This window comes from Mandrillus leucophaeus, unplaced genomic scaffold, assembly GCF_000951045.1.
Source record: "Mandrillus leucophaeus isolate KB7577 unplaced genomic scaffold, Mleu.le_1.0 Scaffold35, whole genome shotgun sequence".
Taxonomy (NCBI): domain Eukaryota; kingdom Metazoa; phylum Chordata; class Mammalia; order Primates; family Cercopithecidae; genus Mandrillus; species Mandrillus leucophaeus.
In genome coordinates this window covers 401,181-414,070 of record NW_012103698.1, presented here as the reverse complement: position 1 = coordinate 414,070, position 12,890 = coordinate 401,181, and the positions used below count along the sequence as shown (strand labels likewise).

Here is a 12,890-nt window from a genome sequence, read left to right as displayed (position 1 = left end):
GTGTTAGCCAGGATGGTCTCGATCTCCTGACCTCGTGATCCGCCCGTCTCGGCCTCCCAAAGTGCTGGGATTACAGGCTTGAGCCACCGCGCCCGGCCCCAAATTTCTTGAGGGGAAAAGCAGCAGAAGCTGGTGGGAGGAGCTGCCTGGGGCAACTACTTCTGTGTGGTAGGACGGGGAAACGTGGCCGCAGGGAGGCAGCACCTGCTTTTGGAGATGTCCCTCCCACATGGGAGGCCAGGGAACAACCCAAGAGGCAGGGCACTCTGTACAGGAGACAAGGGGACCAACCTGTGCAAGCAACAGCGGCCAACACCCAGGCCTGGCCATCATACACAGGTCGGCCTCGGCCGGTGAGCCACTGCCGCAGGATGGGCACGCTGCCCCGGCGCTTGTTCAGCAAGGCCCCTTCCTGGGTGGTCTGGGTCTGCGGGGTGGGCAGGACCCTCTTCTCCTTGAGATAATGCAGCTGTTTGGGGAAATGTGTGGATGTCAGTATGAGACCCTCGGGCAGGACAGCTTCCAGGGCATGGGTAAGGAGGGCTCATCGCAGTACTCCAACCGTGGTGAACAGATCCCCAGCATCAGAGCCACCTGGTACTGGTTAAACCTGCATGCTCCTGGGCTCCATCCTAGGCCCCTGGGCCATAGCCCTAGGGCTGGAGCCCAGGACTGCCCTTCTTAACAAGTCCTCTGGCTGGGGGCTGGTTTCACCTTTAGTCCTCCACCCTCGTTTGAGGTGGTTTGCACCTGGGTCCTGGAGGCCACTTATCCCAAGCTTCTTTCAACTCACAGTCTGGCCTGGACCCTCACCACCTTTTCAGAGGGGACTTCGGTGGCAAAGAGGGAATGGTGAACACAGGACTCCTCTGAGAGGATTTTTAGGGACAAGGGAAAGCACCAAGTTACCATCATGGTCTGCATATTCTTCTGAACAATTTAGAAATGTAAAAGAAGTCCCTTTGATCACTGCAGCAGCAAGCACTGGGTATGATGGGCCCTACCGGCTCCTTCCCGTGGACCTAAGCTCCAGGCTGGGACTGGGTGTGGGGCGGGAAAGGAGGCTTAGTCTTCTGCGGGCTTGCGTCCTGAGGGAGGACACATTTCTTTGCTTTTCTCCCCCCTGTGGATGCTATTGCCTGTCTTCTTCTCCTCCTCAGACCCTTCTGTCGGAACTGTCCCCACACCCTGGGAGGAGGGGGCCATTTGTGATTTGGGGGTTTCTGAGGCCACGGTGGTGGGGCAGTTCTCTCAGAGGGCTCTTGTCTCACCCCCGCCCTATTGTCGTTCCCCAGCCTCTCACTTACCGAGGCACCCAACACATGGGCCACGTGCACTGGCTGGCTCCACTTCTCTACCTGCTTGTCCTTGCTCAGCAAGCGCAGGCTGAGGTCGATGACATCCCCCTCGAACTGTTAAGGACCACACAGGGCCATGATGAAGGGTCCTCAGGTCAGGCACTCATCCCGCAGGACAGCCTCGTTATCTCGTCCTTCTCCCAGACCCGCACTCCACACCTGCCTCCCTTGCCTCATCTCTCTGAGGAGCTCTGGCTCCCTCCCCCGACCTCTCAATGTGACCCAGGTTCCTTTTCCCAGGCATCTAGTCCTTCGCCTATTCTATTGTCTGACTCCCGGTAGGGTGTAAGCTCTCAGGGACCCGTGCTGTACCATTTCATTTTGTTGCATTGCATTCTGTTTCCAGTTAGTGAACCCCGACAGCCCTGAACCTGGAGTGGAGGATACTCCCCCTGTTCCTGAGGAGCCCACGGTTTAGGACTGGAGATGGACCCACAGCGCAGCCCCTTAGATTACAGAGCACAGCAGCATGGCCAGGTCTCTTGTAGAGATGCAGGCACAGAGCAGCACCGTGGAGAGGTTCCCTCTGCCTTCGGGGGTTGGGGGAGGCTTCGAGAAGGTCTTGAGAGATGGGTGGGAGCTTGCCAGGAGATAAGGGTGGGGAGCCCTTCCTGGCGGAGGGAACTTTCAGCTTGTTGCTCTGAGGATGGTGAGCAGTTGGAACGTGGGGTGGTTCATGGGGGAAGCAGAGCACGGGCCTGGCTGGAAGGGCTGTGGAGGTTGGCCTAGAGGGATTTGGTCTTTATCTCAAAGACAGTGGGGATGTAACTGAGGCTTGATTTGCCACAGCTTTAAGGAAAAGAATTCTGGTAGCTCCAGAGGATGTTCTGATGTGGCCCAGAGGAAGGGGGGCGGGGCACCACAAGGCTGAAACGGGCTAAATAAATGGTCTCATGACCAGGGGTTTTTGGACCTACCAGCTCTGTCTAGCCTGAACATGCAAGGTTATGGGACAGTCACTCCACACACTCCTCCCCTAGAGGGCCCTAGTACCTGGCCAAAGTCCCAGGGCTCTGCCTGGATGCAGTCAGCTGTGCCCAGGTAGATGAGACCATTCTGGTTCAACAAGTACTCTGTGCGCTGAGCCTCATTCTTCAGGAACACGGCATCCTCTGGCGAGAGGTGGGTAGGGATGAGGGCCTGTGGGGTGCCAGGTCCACCCTCCACATCCAGGCCTCTGTTCTCCCTGCCGAGATTAGGCTTGGCTGCAGGCCACCCCGTCAGCTCTGGGCCTAATGAAGACTGAGGAGGAAGTCCCTCTTTCACTGCCCCCACTGGGACCCAGCCCAGAGTCCCTGGGTCAATCAGCGTGTGGCCCTTATGGTCAGCCAGGAAGACAAGAACAACCTTAAAAAGCTTGGCTGGCCAGGTGCAGTGGCTCACACCTATAATCCCAGCCCTTTGGGAGGCCAAAGCAGGAGGACAGTTTGAGACCAGGAGTTTGAGACCAGCCTGGGCGACACAGCAAGACCCTGTCTCTACAAAAAATAAAAACAGCCAGATGTGGTGGTGCGCATTTGTAGTCCTAGCTATTTAGGAGGCTGCGGCGGGAGGAAACTTGAGCCCAGGAGTTTGAGGTTGCAGTGAGCTATGATGATGCCACTGCACTCCAGCCTGGGTGACAGAGTGAGAGACTTTCTCTTAAAACAAATGAAAATCAGCCAAGCGTGGTGGCTCACGCCTCTAATCCCAGCACTTTGGGAGGCTGAGGCAGGTGGATCACCTGAGGTCAGGAGTTCAAGACCAGCCTGACCAATGTGGTGAAACCCTGTCTCTATTGAGAATACAAAAAATGAGCCATGTGTCACAGTGCACGCCTGTAATCCCAGATACTCGGGAGGCTGAGGCAGGAGAATCTCTTGAACCCGGGAGGCGGAGGTTGCAGTGAGCTGAGATCGTGCCATTGCACTCCAGCGTGGGCAACAAGAGCAAAACTCCCTCTCAAAAAAAAAAAAAAAAGAAAATCCTGGTTGTTCACAGCCAGAACACTATCGTCCCTGGATAAATTGGCAACAGGCCAGGGAGCTTCCAAGTGGCTTGTATGTCTTTCCCATAAGTTCAATTTGTGACGAAAAACCAGGTGTTTCAGAAAAAAGACAATTAAGCATAGGCTGATGGATGTGAGCAGAAGGAAGAGGAAGATTTGGCAAGACAGGGTTGGAGAGTGGGAAGGAGCAGCGGGGTTGAGAAGTGGAAGTCAGAACGTTGGATTTCTGCCCTGGAGGTGTCCAAGTGAGTCTAGGGCTCCCTCAGTCTCTTCCCAGTGCCCCTCCTGCTTTCCTCGTCCTAGGGTTGGGCTAGCCATCATGAGGAGGGTGGGCGACTTTTAAGGGGGCCATCACCCACTCTGGGAAGCTAGAAGCAGGAGGGCAACTGCCCTGCTTGCTGAAGGCTAATCACTCCGACCCAATGGCCAAGGTGAAGTGGACAGGGGTTAGACTAGTTCCTGGGGACTAGAGAGAAAAGGATTTCCAAACCATCCAGAGGAGCTGCTGGGCTAACGTCTCTGGAGCCCTCCAGGGGTCCATCTGGGGATGAGGGTCCTCAGGGCAACAGAAGGATAAGGCAACAGAAATCAAGAAGCCCTGAAAAATCTGGGGTCTAAAATCACAGAACCCTATGCCCAAGTAGCCCTCCACTCCTGCCTTCCATCCTGAGTACTCTCTGAAGTCAGCTAGGCATCACTGTTTTTTGTTTTTTGTGTTTTTTTTTTTTTTTTTTTACATTACTTCAAACTGAGGTGTTTGGCCCCAGGATCTGCAGGGCTCTAAGAAGTAGCTTATGAGAGCACAGGCAGCGCCAGCCTCCTCCTCTCTGCTTGGGCGTATGTAGCCCCCTTTATAAAGTGCCTGGCTGATGAGCAGGGCTCCAACTTTTATCATAGGATGTAAAACGATGTAAAACTCTCCTTTTGAATCCCCATCTCCAAGCATGCCAAGATGACGCTGAGATGCCAGGGAATCTGAAAATTTCCCAGTCACCTCCCGGATGAGCGGAGCCAATGACTGTCCCCTGCCCAGACAGAGACCTCTGCCCATACTCAGGTAGAGAGGCCCTCCCTAGGCAGGTCCCTACAAACTGAGCACAAAGGCAGGACTCCTGGCACTGGAGTCAAGAGTGTGGGCGCCCTGAGCCAAGCACTGTCCTAGACTGTCTTTGCCGGGTCTTTACGGTTGTTGCCAGGGCCTGGTTCTGGAAGCAGACTCAGGGTGGTCTGGGGGTACACCAAAGCCTCAGCTTTGGAGGGAAGCAGCTTGAAGGGCTTTCTGCCAGTCATGGAGAGCCACAAGGCCTGCCCCAGCCGAGGGGTCCTGCATCTACATTCATCCACGTGGGGCATCTGGATGAATACTAGCTCCCATGTGCTGACCCACCTGCCTGCGCCCTTGGAGCAGGAAAGAAGGGCCTGAGCTGAGGACAGGTGGGGCCACCTGAAGTGGGGGAGAACCCTGCCCTGGACAGGAGAAGTGGAGAGAGAACCCACTGGGATTTAGGTACCACAGAGAAAAGCAGTCAGGAGCTGCGGGCCAGACATGGGGCCAGCCTTAAGAACCTGGGAAGGCTCTTCCACCTCCCCATGTTTCTGCCAGTTTCCCAGCCCTGCCTTGCCATGTTGGCAGCAAAATTCTTGAGAGGAAAAGGGCTGTGTACTTGTTTGATGTTGTAAAGACAGGAAGGCTGGGAGAAACTCTCTTTCATTCTCCCAACAAACCCTTCAGGGAGCCCAAGGATGAAGGTGGGTGAGGTAGATTTAAAAACAAAGACAGACACAATCTTCAGAGTGGGGAGGAAGAGAAGATGGGTCCTACTTTGGGTCTTATTTGGACATGTATTATGTCAGATGGCCATTTCCAGACGACATGGCTCCAGCCATAGCTAGGGCTGAGCTTTGCTACAGGCGGTCATGGTTGGGGGTGGGGGGGCCCACAGGAGGTCACCTGACCCCAGGGAAGCCGCTCACAGGCTGGTGAATGGCAGGGTCCCATCAGACACTTGGGTAGGTGGGTCTGGAGAGTGCCCAGAAATCTTCAAGAACAGAACGAGACGGAAGAGAGGAGGAAAGACAGGGAGCAGTACATTTCCTGGGAAGCAGAAGCAGAAGCCTGTGGAATAGCACAGACCGCTTGGGGCCCTGGTCAGTGGGGCAGCCTTATCAATTCAAAATGGTATATTCTTTTTCTTAAAGAGGGTCCCCCAAATTGCATCAGCTTCAGGTCCCACAAAGCCTGAGTGCACTCTGGAGACAGAATAGCGGGGAGAGAGAGAGAAGCCCACCTTCAGGCCACCTCATTCCCGAGGCCCTCTCCAGTTCTCACCCCTGCACTGTTATAATGAAGGGCAGCTTTCCCAGGGTCATCTCAGTGAGTGTCAACTCCTGTGACCGAAATAGCCTGAGCCAGCACCAGGGTCTGGTGATGAGACAAGCTTTCGCTTTCAGTGGGAAGCCTCAACCTGCTTCTCCCGGGAGCGACACCAAAACAGGACCCTTGGTCTGAGAGCTGGTTCATCCAGGTAGAAGGCCCTGGCACAGACTGGGTGTTGGTGCTGTCCTTAGAGAGGGTTGCTGCAGATACCTGGCACAGGTGCTCCCTGCCAGAGCTGCACCCCAGCTCCAGTGTCTGGAGTCCCCATGCAGCCCAGGCTGGCCCAGGTCCAAACTTACCTCTACTCCAGGGGTTAAAAAGCAATGTGAACCGGCCCAAGAGGCGTGGCTTCCTGCCTGAGACCTGCAGCAGAAGCGAGTAGCGGCCAATGACAGCATCCGCGGGTGTGGTCACAGAGACGGTCCAGGACTGGGCATCTCTCTCCTCCACCGCTGCACTCCACGACTTTCGGTCCCCCAGACTGGACACTGGGAATGTGGCTTGGGTCCTGTTGACCTTGGAAGGCTGCTCTCCTGCAGTCACACAGTGACGAATCTGTCATTGGGACTTCTTGGTCACAACTCAGAGTAATAAGGTCAGGGTATTTCAAAGATGGAGGAGGTGAAAGTTGTTTTTGGAGGATAATGAAAGTGACCCGTCTAGAAATGAGACCCATCAAGAAAGAGTGATAGGGGAGCACAGGTTTTTGGCACCCATGGACCTGCATCATAGTCTCTAAAATGGGCATCTTCATAGCACCTGCTTCATGGCCCATAGGAGAACTGAACGAACTGTTGTGTGTGAAGTACTTGGCCCAACACCTGACAGGTAGTATGGATTCAATAAACACTGGCAATTAAATGTTATATTTAGCCTGGGTTCGATTCCATCCAGAATTTTCTTTTCTTTCTTTCTTTTTTTTTTTCTTGAGACAGAGTTTTGCTCTTGTCGCCCAGGCTGGAGTGCAGTGGCACTATCTCGGCTCATTGCAACCTCCACCTCCTGGGTACAAGTGATTCTCCTGCCTCAGCCTCCCAAATAGCTGGGATTACAGGCACCCGCCACCATGCCTGGCTAATGTTTTGTATTTTTAGTAGAAACGGGGCTTCACCATGTTGGTCAGGCTGGTCTTGAACTCCTGACCTCAGGTGATCCACCCACCTCGGTCTCCCAAAGTTCTGGGATTACAGGTGTGAGCCACTGCGCCCTGCCCCATCCAGAATTTTCTACAAAGCTACTATTATATTTGCAACCGAAAAGAAGCCCTTGGTGATGCTGCTGCTAGGCAGCTTCTGACTCATCATAAACAATATTTACCAGGCACATAATCTCATGGCACCCTCATGACTGCCCTGCCAGGTGGGCAGGACTTCTTACAGCCCAGCTGCAGTGTGGGCCATTTGCCCCTTGATTCCCTAACAGGTTGCTGGAGAGAAACCCCCAGACCTGCTGCCAGGAGTCTAGGCCTGTCTCACTAACCAGTTTGTGCAATGAGGGCCACCTTCTTCAGGGCAGGCAGAAATGCGTGGACTGGAGCGCGGAAGTGCAGGATGATGGTGAAGGGCTGCCCCCTCCTCACAACGAGGTGCCGGGAGCTGAAGGCCTTGGTGTGGTGCTCCTCATTGTTTCTTGCTGCCTGAAAGTCGCAGCTCTTGATACCCAGGGCTGTTGTGGGAAAGAGAGAAGTCATGGAAACTAAGTAAATGTGACAATATAAGTACAAGCAGAGACTCTGGAGTCAGAGAGACCAGGGTTCAAATCCTCGGCTCCACTTACGTTTTAGCTGCACAATCCCAGGCAAGTAACTTAACTACCCTGAGCCTCAGTTTCCTTTTCCTTAGAATAATCATCCCTCCTTTCATAGTTGTGGGGATTAGATGATGTATAATACATTTAGCACAGTGTCAGCTACACAGTAAGTCCCAATAAATGAAACTGCTGTTGTTGTTACTATTATTCATAAATGTAATGCTTATTCTCATTGTTGGCCTCCTTTTTCTGGTCCCAATCCACAAGCAATGAATAAAACCCAAAACCTTTCTCACCCCTACTCATTTTTTCTTAGAGCACAATCAGTTAATTTTTAGAGCTGGTTTTGAGATCACTGAGTCCAATTCTCTTGTTTTATAGATGAGGAGAGTGAGGCTGAGTGTGGAACTGACTCACCCGAGACTGTGCATGGTGGCTTTTTGACCTAAAGTCTTACTATAAACTCACAGCACTATGCAGCCCAGAAAAACCCTTCACGTAGGTGGTTCAAGAGTATTATGACAGTCTGTTAATCAATTCTCATTTAACAGAGGTGATATGGTTTGGCTTTGTGTCGCAGCCCAAATATTAGGTCGAATTGTAATCCCCAGTGTTAGAGGAGGGGCCTGGTGGGAAGTGATTGGATCACGGGGGCAGTTTCTAGCAGTTTAGCACCATCCCCTTAGTGCTGCTTGTTTAAAAGTGTGTAGCACCTCCTCCTTCACTCTATCTCTCTCCCACTGACCATGTGAAGATGTGCTTGCTTCCCCTTCTGCCATGATTGTAAGTTTCCTGAGGCCTCCCCAGGAGCAGAAGCTTATACAGCCCACAGAACCATGAGCTGGTTAAACTTACTTTCTTCACAAATTACCCCATCTCAGGTATGTCTTTATAGCGGTGTGAGAATGGACTAATACAAGAGGGAAGAAAAAAACAAGGAGTAAATAAGTCAAAAGATATGTTCAGCAAGCCCAAGATAAGGAACAATGCTGGAAAAAAAATTTTAGGTTTTTTTCTTGCAGCAAAGGAATTGTGCACTTTTTGTTCCTTTGATGGCAGAAGGCCACTGGGAATCTCCTTGGTCTGAAAGGCAGCCTGCAGTGTTTTGTACTGGCTCAGCTGCCACAAGAGAGAAACTATGGCTTTTGCTTGCAGGTATGAAATGAGGTCTAACCCACTTCAGGGAAGTGATATGACCCTGATGGCAATGTCCTTTAGACTACAAGACATATCTTGTCAAATTCAGGATACTGCTACTTCAAATTTCCCCCATTTCCCAGTCTCTCTGCCTTAGAGGTGAGGAGTAGAGGGGGAGGATGTTCTACTTTTTCTTTCACTAGTGATGGGATGATAGAAGATGCCAATGATGTCTATTTAGGGCAAAAGAACTGACATCGTTGAATATGAAGAAATGTTAAAGCGTGCAGAGGAGGGAAGAAACCTCTCTGTGTCTGGTCCTGGTGTCCCTGGGTGCCCCTTGCATCCCTGTATCCCCCTCCTCCACTTGGCTTGGTCAGGCCATGGCTATAGATAAAGTAGCCACAGGGAGGCTGGGATTTGTAAATTGAAGTACAGCAGCACTCAGAAACCAACAATGATTCCTCTTTCTGCTTAGCACAAAGCTTGTGCTGAGGCCCAGGATAAGCCCTGCCTCTGCAGACTGGTTGAGTTGGATTGGATGGTGGAATGCCTTAGTCACATCCTAAGTCATATGACTCGAGCCTCAGTGTATCTGAACCCAAGTAATGACCATAGTGTTATGGCAAGAGTCACCAGAATTCATTTGGATTCCGGTTCTGTCTGGAAGGCTCCCACCATCTCTTCTCTACCTGGCAGATGTCTACTTATCTTCCAAGATCCAAAGACACCCACCTCTGTAGCCTTCACTGACTCCTCCTGGAAGAGGTCAGTCCTCTGGGCTCCCACAGTACTCTGCTCCACTTTCTTCAGCACTTATCCCATTTGATACCCATCACCTGCCTAGCCCTCTGCTCCCGCTTTCACTGGGGGGAGCTCCCTGAGGTACAGTGCTTTCTCCTATCTGCATCCTCTGCCCCAGCAGAACTTAATAGATAGCCAATCAGTGTTTGCTCTGTCAATGAATGGATGAGAACATTAGGACAGCCTTAAAGGAGATTTTCTCAGATGCATCACAGGGGCCTCAGGCGCCCACCTGTGCCGCAGACCCTCGCAGGGCCCCTGAGGTTTCTGCATTCTTTAGGTCTGCCTGGTTTCTTGGTTTGTCTCTGCCTCTGCCCCTTTTAGGTGGATTCATTGGCTCCTACCTCCCCTTCTCTCCCACTGGGTCTTGAGGCAATGACACCTTCGTGTTTTCCCAGCATCTCCTATTTGTACCACAGACCATGAGAAGTTGCGTTAACACAGAGACCATGTGGAATGCTCTTCAGAGGTGCACAGTACCCCACCCTCCTCCCTCTCTGCCTTTCACAACACCCCAGCGCTGCCGCACATGTGCCCCTCAAGCAGTGATGTGTTTAACGACTGGCTGGGGGAAAGGGGTGGTGAGGGGAAAGGGCGTACTGAGTTACAGCATTTGCCAAGTTCTGTGGTGTAAAATACTCCCTCTGTGGCCAGTTTGAAGCTACTGAGGTGAAGTCAGCAAGCGCAGAACTGTGAAGAGGCGCGGACTGGCACATCATCATGTGGTTTTTCCAGCACAGAGGTACAGGAGACGTAAACACCCTCAAGAACATAAAGGTAAAAAGGAGTAAAATATGTAGGAGGTGATGAGTTTAGAGTACTTACTATCTTTCTTTTTAATATAAATTTTTTACTTGTAAGTTTATACAGTTTAATTTTTAATAATGCCTCTGTTTAAGAACTGGTTCACAGGATTCCTGAAAATTTAGCAATTGCCTCTTGCAAGTCAGCACAAGCCAGCTGCAGCCACTGGGGCACGCCATGAGCTCATACTCAGTGATTCTCATCTGGTGGCTACTGGGCCCTCTGCCACCCACTGCCTGGAAAGAATTTAGTGCCCAGGGGCATCCTCTGGTTTGGGACTAAACAATCTCCTGATATCTTTGAATGTGTTTCTCTGATTGAGGTGGTTTTTAATTTGTCTGGTCTCTAAGAACAAAAAGAACGATTTGGCTGAGTGCAGTAGCTCACGCCTGTAATCCCAGCACTTTGGGAGGCTGAGGCGGGTGGATCACGAGGTCAAGAGATCGAGACCATCCTGGCCAATAAAGTGAAACCCCGTCTCTACTAAAAATACAAAAAATAAGCTAGGCGTGGTGTTGGACGCCTGTAATCCCAGCTACTCGGGAGGCTGAGGCAAGAGAATCACTTGAACCCCGGAGGCGGAGGTTGCAGTGAGCCGAGACTGCGCCACTGCACTCCAGCCTGGTGACAGAGACTCCGTCTGAAAAAAAAGGACAATTTATTGGTGTCTGCCCTATTTTCACAAGACGTGGCTGAGATGATTTACTGAATTCACCCAGAATTCTTTTATTTCCCTCTCAGGTGTTGGTCTCAGGGTCAGTTGCCCTCCGCACGCCAGACTGGCCGACCAGGGTGGGGAGTGAGGCAGTTTCTATAGAAACAGAACCACAGCTGCCTCCCATTGTCCCCACACCCCTGCACCACTTCCCTCTGCCTACCCGCTTGCTTCTCCCTGGACACAAAACAGCCAGGCAATTCTCAGGCCAGGAGATAATAATTCCTGCCAAGACGCTGCGACTCTGACCACCTCTGTTGGTTTCTTGCTTTGTGTCTGCCTCCTGCCCCTTTTAGGTGGATTCCCTGACTCCCACCTCTCCTTCTCTCCCATTTGTTGTAGAAGCTGTGACACCTTCATGCTACCCAGGGTGTTTCTCATTTGTATCACAGGGTGTCTCTCATTTGTATCAGTAAGCTGTGAACACTTATGCTATGATGACCTTGGGATAAGAATATAAACCCATGTTAACCACCATCACCATCTCACCATCATCATACAGCTATCATGACCAGTTTACCCCAACATCCTACCCCATAACCACCCCATAGCAACATCACCATCACCTCCGCCTCCACCAGCACCCACCATCACACCACGCTCCACAGCCACCCCACCATCAGCTCCGCCTCCACCAGCACCCACCATCACACCACGCTCCACAGCCACCCCACCATCGCCTCCACCAGCACCCACCATCACACCACGCTCCACAGCCACCCCACCATCGCCTCCACCAGCACCCACCATCACACCACGCTCCACAGCCATCCCACCATCACCTCCGCCTCCACCAGCACCCACCATCACACCACGCTCCACAGCCATCCCACCATCAGCTCCGCCTCCACCAGCACCCACCATCACACCACGCTCCACAGCCATCCCACCATCGCCTCCACCAGCACCCACCATCACACCACGCTCCACAGCCACCCCACCATCGCCTCCACCAGCACCCACCATCACACCACGCTCCACAGCCACCCCACCATCACCTCCGCCTCCACCAGCACCCACCATCACACCACGCTCCACAGCCACCCCACCATCGCCTCCGCCTCCACCAGCACCCACCATCACACCACGCTCTACAGGCAGCTCACTATCACCAGTACCCCCTCCCCTGCCGTGGTTATACCACCACCTCCCCGCCCACCATCCATCCCACTTCCTTTAATGAAAACAGGTGATGCTGCAGGGGCTGCATACAGTCCAGCAAGCCCTGCGAAGCGCTGGCTTGGCTCACCCTGTCCCATGGCTGCAGGCCGCTCCTCTTATCCACTAGGCTGCAGAAAGCACCTGTGTTGAACTGTTGCTTCTGGGCTCCTTCTGGGCTTTCTGTCTTTCAGACAAAAAATGATGAAGGCACTTTTGTTGGCTTAAGAATCTGGAAAGAGCAAAACTTCCCCCCAGCTACTCCTGTGAGCACCCTGACATGTTCCTTCTCTCCTGCTCCCTCCCTGCTGGTATCTGCTGGACCAGTTGCTGGGAGTAGCCCTGTTCATTTTATCTCTTGTGCCAGGAGGCCCAGGCAGGGATATGCCTGGCAGCCCTGAGGGAGGGGGCAGGATGGAGAAGTCCTGCCAACTGGAGAAGCCTAGAACAAACCTTGAAGCCTCTTGCTTCAGTGGCCTCAAGAGACTCTCAGAGATGTTATCTGGACTGCACTAGAAGATTCTGGAAGACAGGAGGCCACAAACAGGAGTCCCATATCCAACTCCAAATCTCAGGCCCTAAACATGACAGGAGCTGCAAGTTGCAAGATGTTCATGGGCTGTTTTGATAATAGAGAGAACACGTGTGTCTGGAATTTATCTGTGTGAAAGAGATAAGGAAGTAGAATTTGTTGGTGAAAAATAAATGTCTTAAAAGTAGAAGCTGGGGCCCCAACTCTTCCAAGCCTACCTGGTCTGGGACCCTCTACCAGAGAAGGCTGGGAACTATCTTGGAACTCAG

General features: G+C 52.4%; 1 protein-coding gene across 1 annotated transcript in view; it reads right to left on the bottom strand.

Annotated features, from left to right (window-relative positions):
* Positions 1 to 12,396, bottom strand: part of EPB42 (erythrocyte membrane protein band 4.2) — a 38,463-nt gene extending 26,067 nt beyond the window's left edge. The window contains exons 1-6 of the mRNA XM_011989333.1: positions 12,181 to 12,396; positions 7,202 to 7,387; positions 6,022 to 6,255; positions 2,352 to 2,470; positions 1,308 to 1,412; positions 205 to 469 (exon numbers count right to left, since the gene is read on the bottom strand). Of these exons, the coding sequence (XP_011844723.1) occupies positions 205 to 469; positions 1,308 to 1,412; positions 2,352 to 2,470; positions 6,022 to 6,255; positions 7,202 to 7,387; positions 12,181 to 12,190 (919 nt within the window). The 5' untranslated portion in view covers positions 12,191 to 12,396. The remainder of the gene's footprint in view (positions 1 to 204; positions 470 to 1,307; positions 1,413 to 2,351; positions 2,471 to 6,021; positions 6,256 to 7,201; positions 7,388 to 12,180) is intronic.
* Positions 12,397 to 12,890: the final 494 nt, after the last annotated feature.